This window comes from Lissotriton vulgaris, chromosome 8 (assembly GCF_964263255.1).
Source record: "Lissotriton vulgaris chromosome 8, aLisVul1.2, whole genome shotgun sequence".
NCBI classification, from domain to species: Eukaryota; Metazoa; Chordata; class Amphibia; order Caudata; family Salamandridae; genus Lissotriton; species Lissotriton vulgaris.
This window is the reverse complement of record NC_141696.1, coordinates 1,570,069,084-1,570,082,682: the sequence shown is the minus strand read 5'-3', so window position 1 is coordinate 1,570,082,682 and position 13,599 is coordinate 1,570,069,084. Positions and strand designations below refer to the sequence as shown.

The following is a 13,599-nucleotide window of genomic DNA, read 5'->3' as shown; positions in this document are numbered from 1 at the left end:
TAACAACAGACTGACACATTGGGCTCCAGGGAGAAGCCTGCAACAGGATTGCATCAGACCTCACAAGACGAACCAAGACAATCTGCCTCCCACCATTCAAGTCGGAACACATGAGCATCATCTGGGAGCCCTTCAAGGTTCATCCCTCAGCCCCACCCTATTCAGCACCTACATGATGCTTCTGGACGACATCGTCCGAACCCACAATCTCAACATCGTATCCTAAGCAGATGACACGCAGCTCATCCAACATTGCCTGAAGCTCAACACAGACAAGACTGAAGGGCTGACCTTCGGGAACAACACTCCCCCATGGAATGACACCTGGTACCCTCTGAACTCAGACCCACACCCACTCCGGCAGACCACACCCGTAACCTTAGCATCATCATGGACGGCAAACTCACCATGAAATTCCAGATCAATGCTGTCTCTTCCGCCAGCTTTCACATCCTTCACATGCTCTGGAAGATATTCTGATGTCTCCCTGTCGATACCAGGAAAACAGTCACCCAAGCCCTAGTTACCAGCCAGCTGGACTACGTCAACACGCTCTATGCAGGAATCCCCACCCAACTCCTGAAGAGACTTGAGATGATACAGAACACAGCTGACAGACTCATCCTCGACCTTCCTAAATGGACCCACATCTTACCCTACCTCAAGATCCTCCACTGGCTTCTAACTCAGAAGAGACGCCAGTTCAAGATGCTGATACACGCCTACAAGGCCCTCCACAACCAAGAACCAGCATACATCAACCACTGCCTGAACTACCACCAACCTTCCAGGCACCTGTCCTCCTCCTCCCTCGCCCTTGCTCACACCCCTGCATCCGCTAAAGCCACAGCAGAGGACACTCCTTCTCCTACAGCGTCGCCACCTCCTGGAGCGACTTCCCCCTTCACCTCGGCACAGTCTCCTCTCTTAGAATTCAGAAAGGGACTCGAGACACAGCGATTCAACAGAACGCAGCAGGATCCCAGCGCCTGGATACCCTCTCGGGTGATTAGCAGCACTCTGCAAACCTCGACTGTTTGGTTGATTCACCTGGAGATGGTTGGCACTGGAAAATGACTTCAGGAGGAAATATTTAATCAGGAGCGGGTTCCACCAGTGGAATTACATCCACCCAAAGGTGTATTCCACGCATGGATAATCGTCCATGTTTAGCACTTTCTCACGAAATCAGAGGATTTTCCATTTCATCTGGAGGGGAATGGCATTGTGCAAAAATTATTTAAAAATATTTAGGAAATGACGTCCTGTCTCTCGGCTTCTCTCGTCCAAATGTCCAGCTCCCAACAAGCCCACAGAGCACTAGGATTGCCAAACCTATTTGCATATTATAACTTCTGCTCAGTCCATGCACAGAGGACACACAACATGCTGGTGCACATGCACACGTACAGCAGGGAGACCAACATCTGTCCAGGTGACAACATCCATTCCAGAGTGTGTGGATAGACACAGAAAAAAAAAAGTACATGCCATTATTCCGAAAAGAATTAAATAACATAGCGTCTATCCTAAAACTCTGCCACGGGTCAGGCACTTCTCGACCACCAGGGATTAGGCATGCGCCCAGACCAACAAAAACAACTGCAACATGTTCATGGAGTCCCACACATCGAGACCGGCAATCATACACCAAGCCACAAACACAGGCGTCGATGCTTACAACTGAAGGACCCACAGGCGTGCAGCAGCAGACACACTGGGGCGTCCATTGCCGGAGCACAAACACATGTAGTAAGTGCACAAGGTGCAGTGCCTAGAGGAGCAAAGGGTGATGTCTCAATCAATCAATCAATCAATCAGTATTTGTAAAGCGCAGCTTGTCACCCCGAGAGGTATGCAGGCACTGGGGGGGTGGGCGTGAGCTCCCGTTGAAGAGCCACGTCTTGCGTCCCTTCCTGAAGTCGGCGAGTGAGGGGTGGTTCGGAGGTGGGTGGGGAGGACGTTCCAGGTTTTGGTGGCGAGGTAGGAGAAAGAGCGGCCTCCACTGAGGCTCTGTCGGATGCGGAAACACGTGCGAGGCAGCCTCCATGTCTCAGTCAAGATCCGCTGATACAGCTTCCGTGTATAATTCCTGTATGCATAATGTGTAGGATGAAATTATACTCATATCATGTAATTGTGTATTGTTTAAATTGCCTGCACCGTAGGCCCGATACTGCAGGTTTTTGTTAGTTTCAATTCTCCTTGGTTGCTCAAGAAATAATTAAATAAATCCTCTTTGTATTCGAAGATTGTATGTTCTCATCCTACTGCAGGTGCAGGAATTCGACCTCGTTATTGTTAGATTTAAGGAGATAGCCGGAATGTCTTTGAAGAAGACAAGAAGGCGAAAAGGGAGGACCGTCTCTCCTGTCTGGCCGATATGGGAATCAAGGCCACTGGAAGGGAGCCGAACAACCATGGCATTTGCAGGTGTGTTTATATTCAATTATTTTTGGCCTTCTAATAAATCCATAAACTGGAATTCAGAGACTGTGGTCCTTTAAACAGGACTACTTTGTAAGTATAATCTTGGATCGTTTACTCCCCTCAACCACTTTCAGTAGGCAAATAAAAGTCCATTGGTGCTGAATTTAGTAGGGAAGGCAGGAAGTAAATTTAGCATAATCAGTACACACCCTGCAAAGTGCAGTGAAAGTGCTGAGACGAATGTTCAGATAATGGCCTCTGTCTGAGCAGTTTCACTGCACTCCGCGGGGTCTTGTTGTCCAGCTCGTCTTATGCTTCTTCCAACCCAGGGGGTCGTGAAAAGAGCAAAGGGCCTACCCTGTGTGAGCTGGGTGTGAATCTCTGTCGGCAGCCGGGCTCTGCACTTCATGTGTGTGTCATGTGAAGTCCATGGGTCCGCGCAGAGCTCTGCTGTGTTCGTGCATGTAGTGGCCTTCGCTGAAGGGGGCGGAGCCTCTCCTGACATCAGCCTCCTTGTTAGGTGTAGGGATGCAGCGGGTACCAACATCAAACGATAGTGCACACCTTTCCTTAGCCTGTGCTTTTATTTATCAGAGCACTAAGGTACACCCCCAAAGAACTACCGAGAAAGCATTCACCTTCGAAGGGAAACACGAGAGAACACGAGAGTGCCGTCTAGAGGCCGATCCCACAGCGTGAAAGGAAACAACGGATCAATCCCGGCTTCCACTCTGGTCCACACGGTGTGATCCTGCGCAATGACTTCATTTTCTTCGGCCTCCTTTTCTTTTAACATCAGCTCTCCGGCTGCGCGCCGTGTAAACCCCTCTGAGGTGTGTGTTATAATGGACTATAGCGGTGTCCCATCCATAGCAAGGAGTGGGACCCAGGACTGATATACCCAGGCACGACAACGGGGTTCACGAACAGAATCCCCATTCCACTGAAGTGAAACGCGTCGTCACAGAAACCCACTTTATCATATGTTTACATATTGTTCTACAGTTTGTGTAGCATAGCAGGTATATTGATGGCTCGGCTCTTGTTCTGCGCTGGGATGCCTCAGGGTACCATGCGCTATACCCTTCTCTTCATAGGACACTTCCAGGCTTAATTCCACTCTCTCTCATGTCCATCAACACTGCTTGGCTCTCCTATGCCTGTATTAACCTATTTCTCGCACCTCTTATTTTATCTTTTTAATTAGCCTGATGGTATTTGTTACCTGTTAGTGTGTAATTCTCCTCATATAACGTACTTGGTTCTATTGTGAAGCGCTCTGACAGCTTTGGGTAAAGCCCGCGCTATATAAGACTGCATTAAATAAAAATAAAATACAATGCTTAACTCTCGGTTAGGCGTGAAGGTGCTGCAAATACTCTCTTAGCAGTGGACCCTGGCTGAGAGGCCAGCAAGGGACAGGGCATTATTTCCTCGCCTCGGCAGCACTCCTGACCGTACCCTGGCTGTATCGAGGCCCCTTTGTGCTCAAGGTCGCCGTTTACAAACTTTTCTTTTCACTCTTCAACTATTGCTCAGGTTAGACGCTGGCGCCACCTAGCGCATAAAAGGCAACGCAGCACCATCCGGATTTGCGATAAATTGGCTGCTCCATCATCACTTTTGGATAATTAAATAATTGAATTGTATTGGCATTTATGGAGCACTTCTCTTACCCCTCGCGAGACCTAAAATCATTACACTTGTTGCATCACAAACTGAGAGGCCATGTTTTTCATGGCAATCCAAGCCGACCACCCTCTCCTCATATGAGCAGGGACCACGCGCTGGTTGAATAGATGGGCGGCAACGGGTCAGCCATTAAAAATCACTTTTCCTTTCATTTGTCTCCTCAATAGGTACAGGAAGTGCTGAGGCACAGAAAGTGCTGCGGTACAGGAAGTGACAAGGCACAAAAGTGATGATGTTACAGGAAGTGTTGAGATACAGGAAGTGCTGAGGTACAGGAAGTGCTGAGGTACAGGAAGTGCTGAGGTACAGGAAGTGCTGAGGTACAGGAAGTGTTGAGGTATAGGAAGTGTTGAGGTATAGGAAGTGCTGAGGTACCGAAGTGCTCAGGTACAGGAAGTGCTGAGGTACAGGAAGTGCTGAGGTACAGGAAGTGCTAAGGCACAGGAAGTGCTGAGGCACAGGAAGTGCTGAGGTACAGGAAGTGCTGAGGCACAGGAAGTGCTGAGGCACAGAAAGTGCTGAGGCACAGAAAATGCTGAGGCACAGAAAGTGCTGCTGTACAGGAAGTGATAAGGCACAAAAGTGATGATGTTACAGGAAGTGCTGAGGTACAGGAAGTGCTAAGGCACAGGAAGTGCTGAGGCACAGGAAGTGCTGAGGTACAGGAAGTGCTGAGGCACAGGAAGTGCTGAGGCACAGAAAGTGCTGAGGCACAGAAAGTGCTGAGGCACAGAAAATGCTGAGGCACAGAAAGTGCTGCTGTACAGGAAGTGATAAGGCACAAAAGTGATGATGTTACAGGAAGTGCTGAGGTACAGGAAGTGCTGAGGTACAGGAAGTGCTGAGGTACAGGAAGTGCTGAGGTACAGGAAGTGCTGAGGTGCCGAAGTGCTGAGGTGCCGAAGTGCTGAGGTACAGGAAGTGCTGAGGTATAGGAAGTGCTGAGGTACCGAAGTGCTGAGGTACAGGAAGTGCTGAGGTTCAGGAAGTGTTGAGGTATAGGAAGTGCTAAAGAACAGAAGTAATGCAGTACAGGAAGTGCTGAGGTACAGGAAGTGCTGAGGTACAGAAATGCTGTGGTACAGGAAGTACTGAGGTAAGTGCTGGGTAGAAGAAGTGCTAAGGCACAGAATTGCTTGTAGTGTCCTGATGGACACGTTCTAGTGTTCTGCTGTTTGTACCCCACATCTTACACCCACCCATCACAGGCGGCACCGGTCAGGTGACCCTGCAAATAAAAAGGGGCCGAGCGCACGTGCCCTGGGCTAGGTCCAGTACACACCCACCATGTGCCATCATTAGTGTCGCGATCTGCTGATCACTGGTCTAGTTGTTTTAGCACCAGCCACTCCCCGAGGGCTGGTCACACACCACCCCACACCCATCCAGCACAGGTGTCACTGGACATGTGACCCTGCCAATAAAAGGGTCCGGGCGCACGTGCCCTGGGCCCGCTCTACCATCTATCTACCTGTGTCTGTGTCCAGTCATTAGCGTGCATAAGGGCCTAAGGCCCTGCACCATTACATTGGCAACGAGCCTGTACAGCCGCCTCGTTAGGTGGTTAAAGGGGGAATGTGTGCTGCCCATGTCGAGGGCACCCCCTGCAGTAGGTGAAAATAACCGGAGTGCACGCGGAGCGTGTGAAGAGCCCCAGGGTGAAGGTGAGGCGCAGGGAGCCCACCGCACATCGAAGAACCTGCTGCTGAGCCATCCGGAATGAAGCATGCCAGTGATGGCAGAGGTGCAAGGCGAGCGAGCCGGACTGCCAAGATGGCGGCTGCCACTGTTGACTGCCACGAGGTGAGAGAGGCTGGAGCCAAGATCAGACGTAAGGTGAGCCCTGAAGGCGGACCATCGGGGGCAGCGAAAACAGCCTAATGCGGAAGGACGGAGAGTGGAGTAGCTGTCCACTCCTCCATCGCCACGAGGAAGATATACTCTGCCCAATGCCCAGAATGAAGTAAGCAGTCTCCGGGAGAAGCGCTAACCCCTCCCCACCCTGCGCAGCATGTGAAAGGCGAGGCTGCGGAGGTGGGGTGGAGTAGAGAGAAGAGACAGCGCCCGGGCCGTGTCCAACCTAAATGGACAATGGTGTGGAATTGCCACTATCAGGAAGGCTTGATTCCACCACGTGTTGCAGAAATAGTGTCTGGACGGAAGTGTGTCCGGCAACGGAGGAAAGGCCTGGCACACGGCCTGCACTCCTGTGGAAGCTGGTGAAGAAGGGGCAGGGCTGGGCGGGTGCTGGCATGCAGTGAGGCCCACCACCAGCGAAGTTAACGAGGCACTGCCGGCGAGAGGAGGTGGTGGACCTCCGTCTAGGCCACTCTCCCCAGCAGCTACGCCACATCGCAGCTCCGCTTCAGTGCAGAGCCTCCCCTGAAGCAAGGTTCACGCCAGCAGCCATCCCATCCGCTGTTGGTGTCCCGTTAGCCCGCTGCGCCCCGTGTGCCTTTTTACTTCCCCTCGCCTGCTGGTTACAGGTCTACCCTATTGTATCTTAGCCTGTCACTGTGCATTTTTTTTCTGTATTCTGTATTATTGTTCCTTCAGCTCAGTTTTTCGTTCGTTGTTGTCTTACCGCCGCTGCTGCCCCGCGGACCTTCCCCCCGACACAATCCCCACTACCGCCTACCTACCTCTGGTCCCACCCCCTTCCCCTACTTAATGGCGACCGCTGTGCGGTCGTGCCAAAGACAAGCCTGTCTGCGCCCGTCTGCGACTGAACCGCGACCAGCGCCAGGACCCACGAGCACCATGATGCCAGACGCAGCTACGACACCAATCTCCTCCACGCACTTAATGATGGTTGGTCCACCGCCTGCTTCCAGGCCACCCGAAGCACACCCACGGACCATTCACCTACCAATACTGCACTTCTCCAGCCAGCGTACACCAGCACCCCCCACCAAGGCAGGTAACAACCATCTCATATGCATACTGCTCAACACCCGCTCCGTCCACAGGCACGCCATCGAACTCTGGGACCTGCTCGACTCAGTCTCCCAGGACGCCGCTTTCCTGATGGATGAACACCTCATCGGCACACAATGTTGCCAGGATGGCTACAATATCACCCTCAGGGACCTCACCACCAGACCGGGAGGAGGAATCGCCATCATCCACAGAAATACCCTCAGAATCTCAACCAACACCAATGACACCCTCAGCACCGGCAAACACCTGCAATTTCAGATCCACATCGATCCCAACACCACCCTCAGAGGAACCCTCGTGTACAGACCCCCTGGACCTCGGTCACAGTTTATCGACTCCATCACAGACGCCGTCAGCTCCCACGCTCTGGCCTTCACAGACTACATCCTCCTCGGAGACCTGAACTTCCACCTCGAGAACACCAAAGACAGCAACTCCACCACACTACTGGACAACCTTGCCAACCTCGGCCTCAAACAACTCGTCACGACACCCACCCACTCTGTCGGACATACACTCGACCCCATTTTCTCCCCCAGCAGCAACGTCTCCGTCAGCCACACCACCGAACTACACTGAACCCACCACCACTGCATCCACTACCCCTATATGAAAACCACCGCACACAACCACTAGCAAAGAATCCCCCACCGCAGCTGGAACAAGGGCAGCGAAGACCAGCTAATCACCTCCCCCGCCCGAGATCCACCAATCGACCATACGGACACCAACAAAGCCGCCCGCAACCTCAGGCAATGGATCGACGACTGCGCGAACACTCTCACCCTGGTCAAGAAACCCTCAAACAGATGCACCGAAAGAATAGCCATTTGGTTCACCGCTAACCTCCAGACATCCAAGCAGACCCGCCGAAGACTAGAGAAGAAATGGCGCAACGAGCAAACATCGGACAACCATGCAGCCTTCAAGAACGCCAGCCGCAGGCACCACCGACTCATTCGATCGGCTTAAAGGGCCTCCTTCAAGGTACGCTTCGACAGCAACGCACACAACAGCAAAGAGCTCTTCAACATCGTGAAGGAACTCGCCAACCCCAGCTCCAACGACAGCCCGTCATCACAAGACCTCTGCGACTCTCTAGCAACCTTCTTCCACCGCAAGATCGCAGACATCCATGACAGCTTCAACTCCGAGTCCTCTCCAACAGCCGCTGACACCCCAGACTCCCCGCCCTCCAGTCACACCGGCCATCTGACCTCCTGGAGCCACATCAACGACGAAGACACCATCAAAACCATGAACACCATCCACTCCGGCTCACCATCAGACCCCTGCCCCCATCACATCTTCAACAAAGCGAGCTCCATCATCGCACCCCAACTCCGTAAGATCTTCAACAGCTCATTTGAGCCCGCCATATTCCCGGAGATCTGGAAACATGCAGAGATCAATGCCCTACTCAAGAAACCCACGGCAGACCCAAAGGACCTCAAAATCTTCCGGCCCATCTCCCTTCTTCCGTTCCCAGCGAAAGTCATCGAGAAGATCGTCAAAAGACAACTGACCCAATTCCTCGAAGAGAACAACACCTTGTACTCATCCCAATCCGGATTCCGCGGCAACTACAACATCAAAACCGCCCTCATCGCCGCCACCGATGACATCAGGACCCTGCTGGACACCAGCAAGACTGCGGCCCTCATCCTCCTGGAACTCTCGGCCACCTTCTACACTGTCTGCCACCACACCCTTCGTTTGCACACGCCTCTACAACACGGGGATCTTCAAAAAAGCCCTGGACTGGATCACCTCCTTCCTCACCAACAGAACCCAGAGAGTCTGCCTCCCTCCTTTCCGATCCAAGCCACCAAGATCACCTGCGGCGTATCCCAAGGATCATCCCTCAGCCTGACCCTCTTCAACGTCTGCATGACACCGCTCACCAACATCGTCTGATCACACGACCTCAACATAGTCTCATACGCTGAGGACACCCAGCTGATCCTCTCCTTCATCAAACACCCCGCCACAGCCAAAACCAACTTCCACGAAAGGATTGAAGGCCGTTGCCGAGTGGATGAAGCGCAGTCACCTGAAACTGAACTCAGACAAGACAGAGGTCATCATCCTCGGCTCCACCCCCTACGCTTGGGATGACTCGTGGTGGCCGGCCTCGCTGGGAACTGCACTGACACCCACTGACCACGCACGCAACCTGGGGTTCGTCCTGGACTCTTCGCTGTCAATGACCCAACAAGTCAATGCCCTCTCTTCCTCCTGCTTTAACACACTTCTTATGCTTCGCAAGGTCTACAGATGGATCCCCACCAGAACCAGAAGAACGGTCACTCAGGCCCTCGTCACCAGCAGGCTGGACTACGGAAACGCCCTCTACGCAGGAACCACGGCCAAACTCCACAACAGACTCCAACGCATACAGAACGCCTCCGCACGCCTAATCTTCGACATTCCCCGCCACAGCCACATCACCGCCCACCTGAGGGACCTGCACTGGCTCCCCATCAACAAGAGGATCACCTTCAAGCTCCTCACCCACAAAGCACTCCACGAAGCCGGACCAGCGTACCTCAACAAGCGACTCACCTTCTACACCCCCAAACGCCAGCTCGGCTCCGCTGACCTCGCCCTCGCCACCGTCCCGCGCATCCACCAAACAACCACCGGCAGCAGAAGATGTACCCCAGACGCGGGCGGTACAGGCTAAAGCGAGGAAGCGAGTTGGTCACACGGCGTGACTCATCCTGAGAACCAGCGACCTGAGAAGTTGTCAGAAAAGTGGTGCCCTTAGAAGAGGTCCGAAAAGTGGTGACCTGAGAAAAGGTCAGAAAAGTGGTGACCTGAGAAGAGGTCAAAAAAGCGGTGGCCTTAGAAGAGGTCAGAAAAGCAGTGACCTGAGAAGAGATCAAAGAGGTAGTGACCTAAGAAGAGGTCAGAGTGAAGATGACCAAAGAAGTAGTCAGAGAAGAAAGACCCGGATGAAAAGAATGAAGAAAAAGTATGAGCATTGACAAGAAGAAGGTAGCGACGTCATGTCGGGTCATCAAAGGAAAAGAAGGCATTGTTCTAGGGGTAGGACAATACCACCATCCCGATTACAATGTGCCTATATCGGCTCTGCGCAAACCATGACTGCTGAACAGAGCACCGTTAGCCAGCTGAGTAGACTGTGTCGGTGGCAGGAACTAGTCTTTTGCTTCAACATCTAAATATGGCGGGCGGATGGACGGCTGTCAGCTTGACCAAGTACTTAGAACCGCCACAACGGCAAGACGACGGTAGTCCCAGCAAGCTCTAAATCAGGTTCTATGTCTGTGTCTAGAGTGATAAACCCTTCATAGTAACATATATATTCAGTGGGTGGGACTAGCCTCAACTTACCCTTTAAAAGTGCCTTCTATCCATTTTAACAGGTGAGGGCCACAGTGGGGCTGTTGAGCTTGTGATTGTAAAGGCGATTCATGCTCATTTCCTGAATAAAGCTTTGGAGATGATGTTTTTCTACATTCTACCTCTCCGTTGAGAGATTATTCTGTACCAATTGTCGTCATGCACCTGATCTTCCCTGTCAATACTTAATCTAGCGGCTTGAGCCTGCTCTAGAAGTTCTTGAAATTGGGCCTTAAAGATTGGGCCATCACTCTGTTGAGGTAACACAGGGTCTAAGGGGTGCCACTGTGGGTGGATGCAACAGGTACTTTTTAACAGTATACAATGGGGCAGGATTACAGACAGATGATACATAGAGAAGTAAAGGATGGGGCAGGACCCCCACAGGCAGGAAAGCAAGGACTGATGAACAAGTGAGCGATGGCTGAGGATGTAAGATGAGAGAGATACAAAGCATTGGGCTGATAAAGATGGGGAGCAAAATAAGAGGAAAGAAAGGCGTACAGGAAGGTAAAAGGGGGGCTAGTGGGCAGAGATTTAGAGGGATCAGCTGTTTGGTAGAGTGGCAGAGAGATGGTGCATAGCTCAGTACATAATGGGGCAGCTCTGGGATAGAGTCGGGGAGGATGTGTTAAGAAGTTTGAGGACAGGTGCATTTCAAAGAAGGACACGTGTGGATCAGCTGTTGAAACTCACATTTTGACCTGTATGGCTGATCTGCTGTTCTCGCCGATGAATGAAACTTCGATGATGGTGCTGGTACTCCTGGGACTGTGCAGCTGAATGTCCACCACACTGTGAAACACTGTCAGGAGGAAAGAGACACAGTCATGCACAAAGGCAACATCATAAACCTTCCCTTAACCAGGGTCCATTAATTCACTGCTTCCTTGGTGAACTCTACTTCTGACTCCAGAGAGTGATGTCCTCGTGTGTCTTGTAGCCGCCCCAGCCCTAACACAGCTACATAAAGGATCTTATGTCTAACCCAGATCCTAACGCAAATCCCTTCTCTGTATATGTCAGTGGCAGCCCCCTAGAAGGACTGAACATGACCATGTTCCTCAGACCCCTTGCCTGCCTCTGTACCATCACATCCTACAGGATTATCACATCAGGGTGGCCAGAACTGGTCACCAACACTGCTGTCAAGTATGCTGTCCTGCCGAACTGGATATGCGCATCATATACCAAAAGGGTAAAAAGATTAGGAAGAAGTGTGACAACATTTACCAACTTCTGAAGTCCACCTAAGTTTGAAGTCTCAGCGGCATCTGAAGAAATGGAAAATCAAACTGAGAGTTCGCAGTCACCTACAGAGCAAACTCGATGAAGTGTGTTTGTAGATATTTAGAGAGAATGCACATAGTGTAGCTGTCCCCCTCCCCAGGCATCTATTGGAGACAAGCTGCAGGCATTCAGAGCAGTAAGAGCAGAGAAAAGAGCACTTCCTAAAAGTGACATTTCTAAAATAGTAATGTTAAATTCAACTTTACTAGTAAAGAGGATTTATCATTGCTATTGCAATGATATAAAACATGAAACAGCAACACCTCTCTAATCAGGAATTACAGCTTAAAAGTGTATTAAGGAATTTCCAATACTAACCTATGAGAGGAGTAGGCCTAGTACTGAAAAATGTATTTGGATGCTTCTCACTACCAGGACATACAAAACTTAAAAGTACATATCCCACCTTTTACTTGCACAGCACCCTGTGCCTGTGGGCTGCCTAGGGCCTAGCTTAGGTGGTGACTCATGTGCAATAAAAGGGGAGTTGGCAGAGGGTTTTAAATGCATAGTCGAAGTGGCAGTAAACTGCACACACGGGCTCTGCAGTGACAGGACTGGGACATGTTTGGAAGGCTACTTGTGAGGGTGGCACAATCAGTGCTGCAGACCCACCAGTAGCATTTCATATATAGGCCCTGGGTACATGGAATACCACTTTACAAGGGACTAACAAGTAAACGTAATATTCCCATTGTATATACACCAATGTTACCATGTTTAGGGGAAAAGCATATGCACTTTAGCACTCTTTAGCTGTGGTAAAGTGCTCAGAGCCCTAAGGCCAACAAAAAGAATCAGCACAAACAGGAGGTAAGCAGCCATAAAGTTTGGGGGAAGACCATCCTAATTATGACAGGTCTAACAACAACTTATTTGCTTGGTCTGATTTCAACCAATGAGGCGCAGCGACACTGCAAAATTCTACTTGTAGTTTTTGCAGTTGCCATTTCCATGTCTGTGGTTGATTGGATGTTAGATAGCCCTCTACTAGGTGGACGTGTTTCTTGTTTTCCTGTAAACTGAATGATTAGTCTTGTGGTTAGTCAAACAGTGCCCTAAGTTAAGAGTTCACACAGTCCTCTTCCTGAGAGTATTTATAGTTATACCGTCTACTTTCAAATGTTAGCTGAAAATTTTAAACTCATGCAGGGAGAGGATGGCCTATTTCCATCTGCCTTTGTCCTATTCTCTTTCATGTGCTGTTTTCCTTAATCTGTTTTATTTTTTTAAATCCATTAAACTGTTCTATCCTGACTATGACAAACCATTAGAAGATGCACCAATAGTATCCAATGCAAATCTGTATTTGTGGTCTACTAAACATGCTCATAATTTCATTTTAACTTGAACATTAGCAAATGTGAGAGGGTTTATGTGGATGATCTGAAGGAAAGGATAAGACTAGATGAAGAGAAGGTTAATGCAGAGCACATTTTTGGACAGAGAAAGCAAAGTGTGGAGGAGCCACAGCCAAGTTTAAGTACTGATTTTGCTCAAAAGAGAACTTTGTGTACTTAGAAAGCAAGATGGGAATGAAGCTGTTGAGAAATTGGGTTGGAGAGAATTTGAACAGGGTTGCATAGTGAAAGGTAGAACGTTTGCATAATTAGAGGCGAGTATCAAGGGTAGCTATTAAGCATGTGGTGAATCAGCTTATGTCCAGTTACTGCATAATTGGGTAGGTAGTAATGCAGCTTTAGCCCTTCCTACAATCTACCACACCAGCGAGTTAAACGTATCCCTTGACTGTTACATAAAATGGAGTAAGCAAGAGTATAAGCAGATGCTTAGCGATATCTTGAGCATTCATACGCACAGTAGAAGCTGCATTAAATGGCGTTGAGATGAGAAAGCTGTCGACTTAAACAGACAGAA

At 50.3% G+C, this 13,599-nt stretch overlaps 1 protein-coding gene across 1 annotated transcript in view; it reads right to left on the bottom strand.

Annotated features, from left to right (window-relative positions):
- The window catches only part of PLA1A (phospholipase A1 member A), a 152,291-nt gene that overhangs the window by 25,068 nt on the left and 113,624 nt on the right, over positions 1-13,599 (bottom strand). Inside the window, exon 10 of the mRNA XM_086935846.1 lies at positions 11,128-11,236. Coding sequence (XP_086791972.1) covers positions 11,128-11,236 — 109 coding nt within the window. The remainder of the gene's footprint in view (positions 1-11,127; positions 11,237-13,599) is intronic.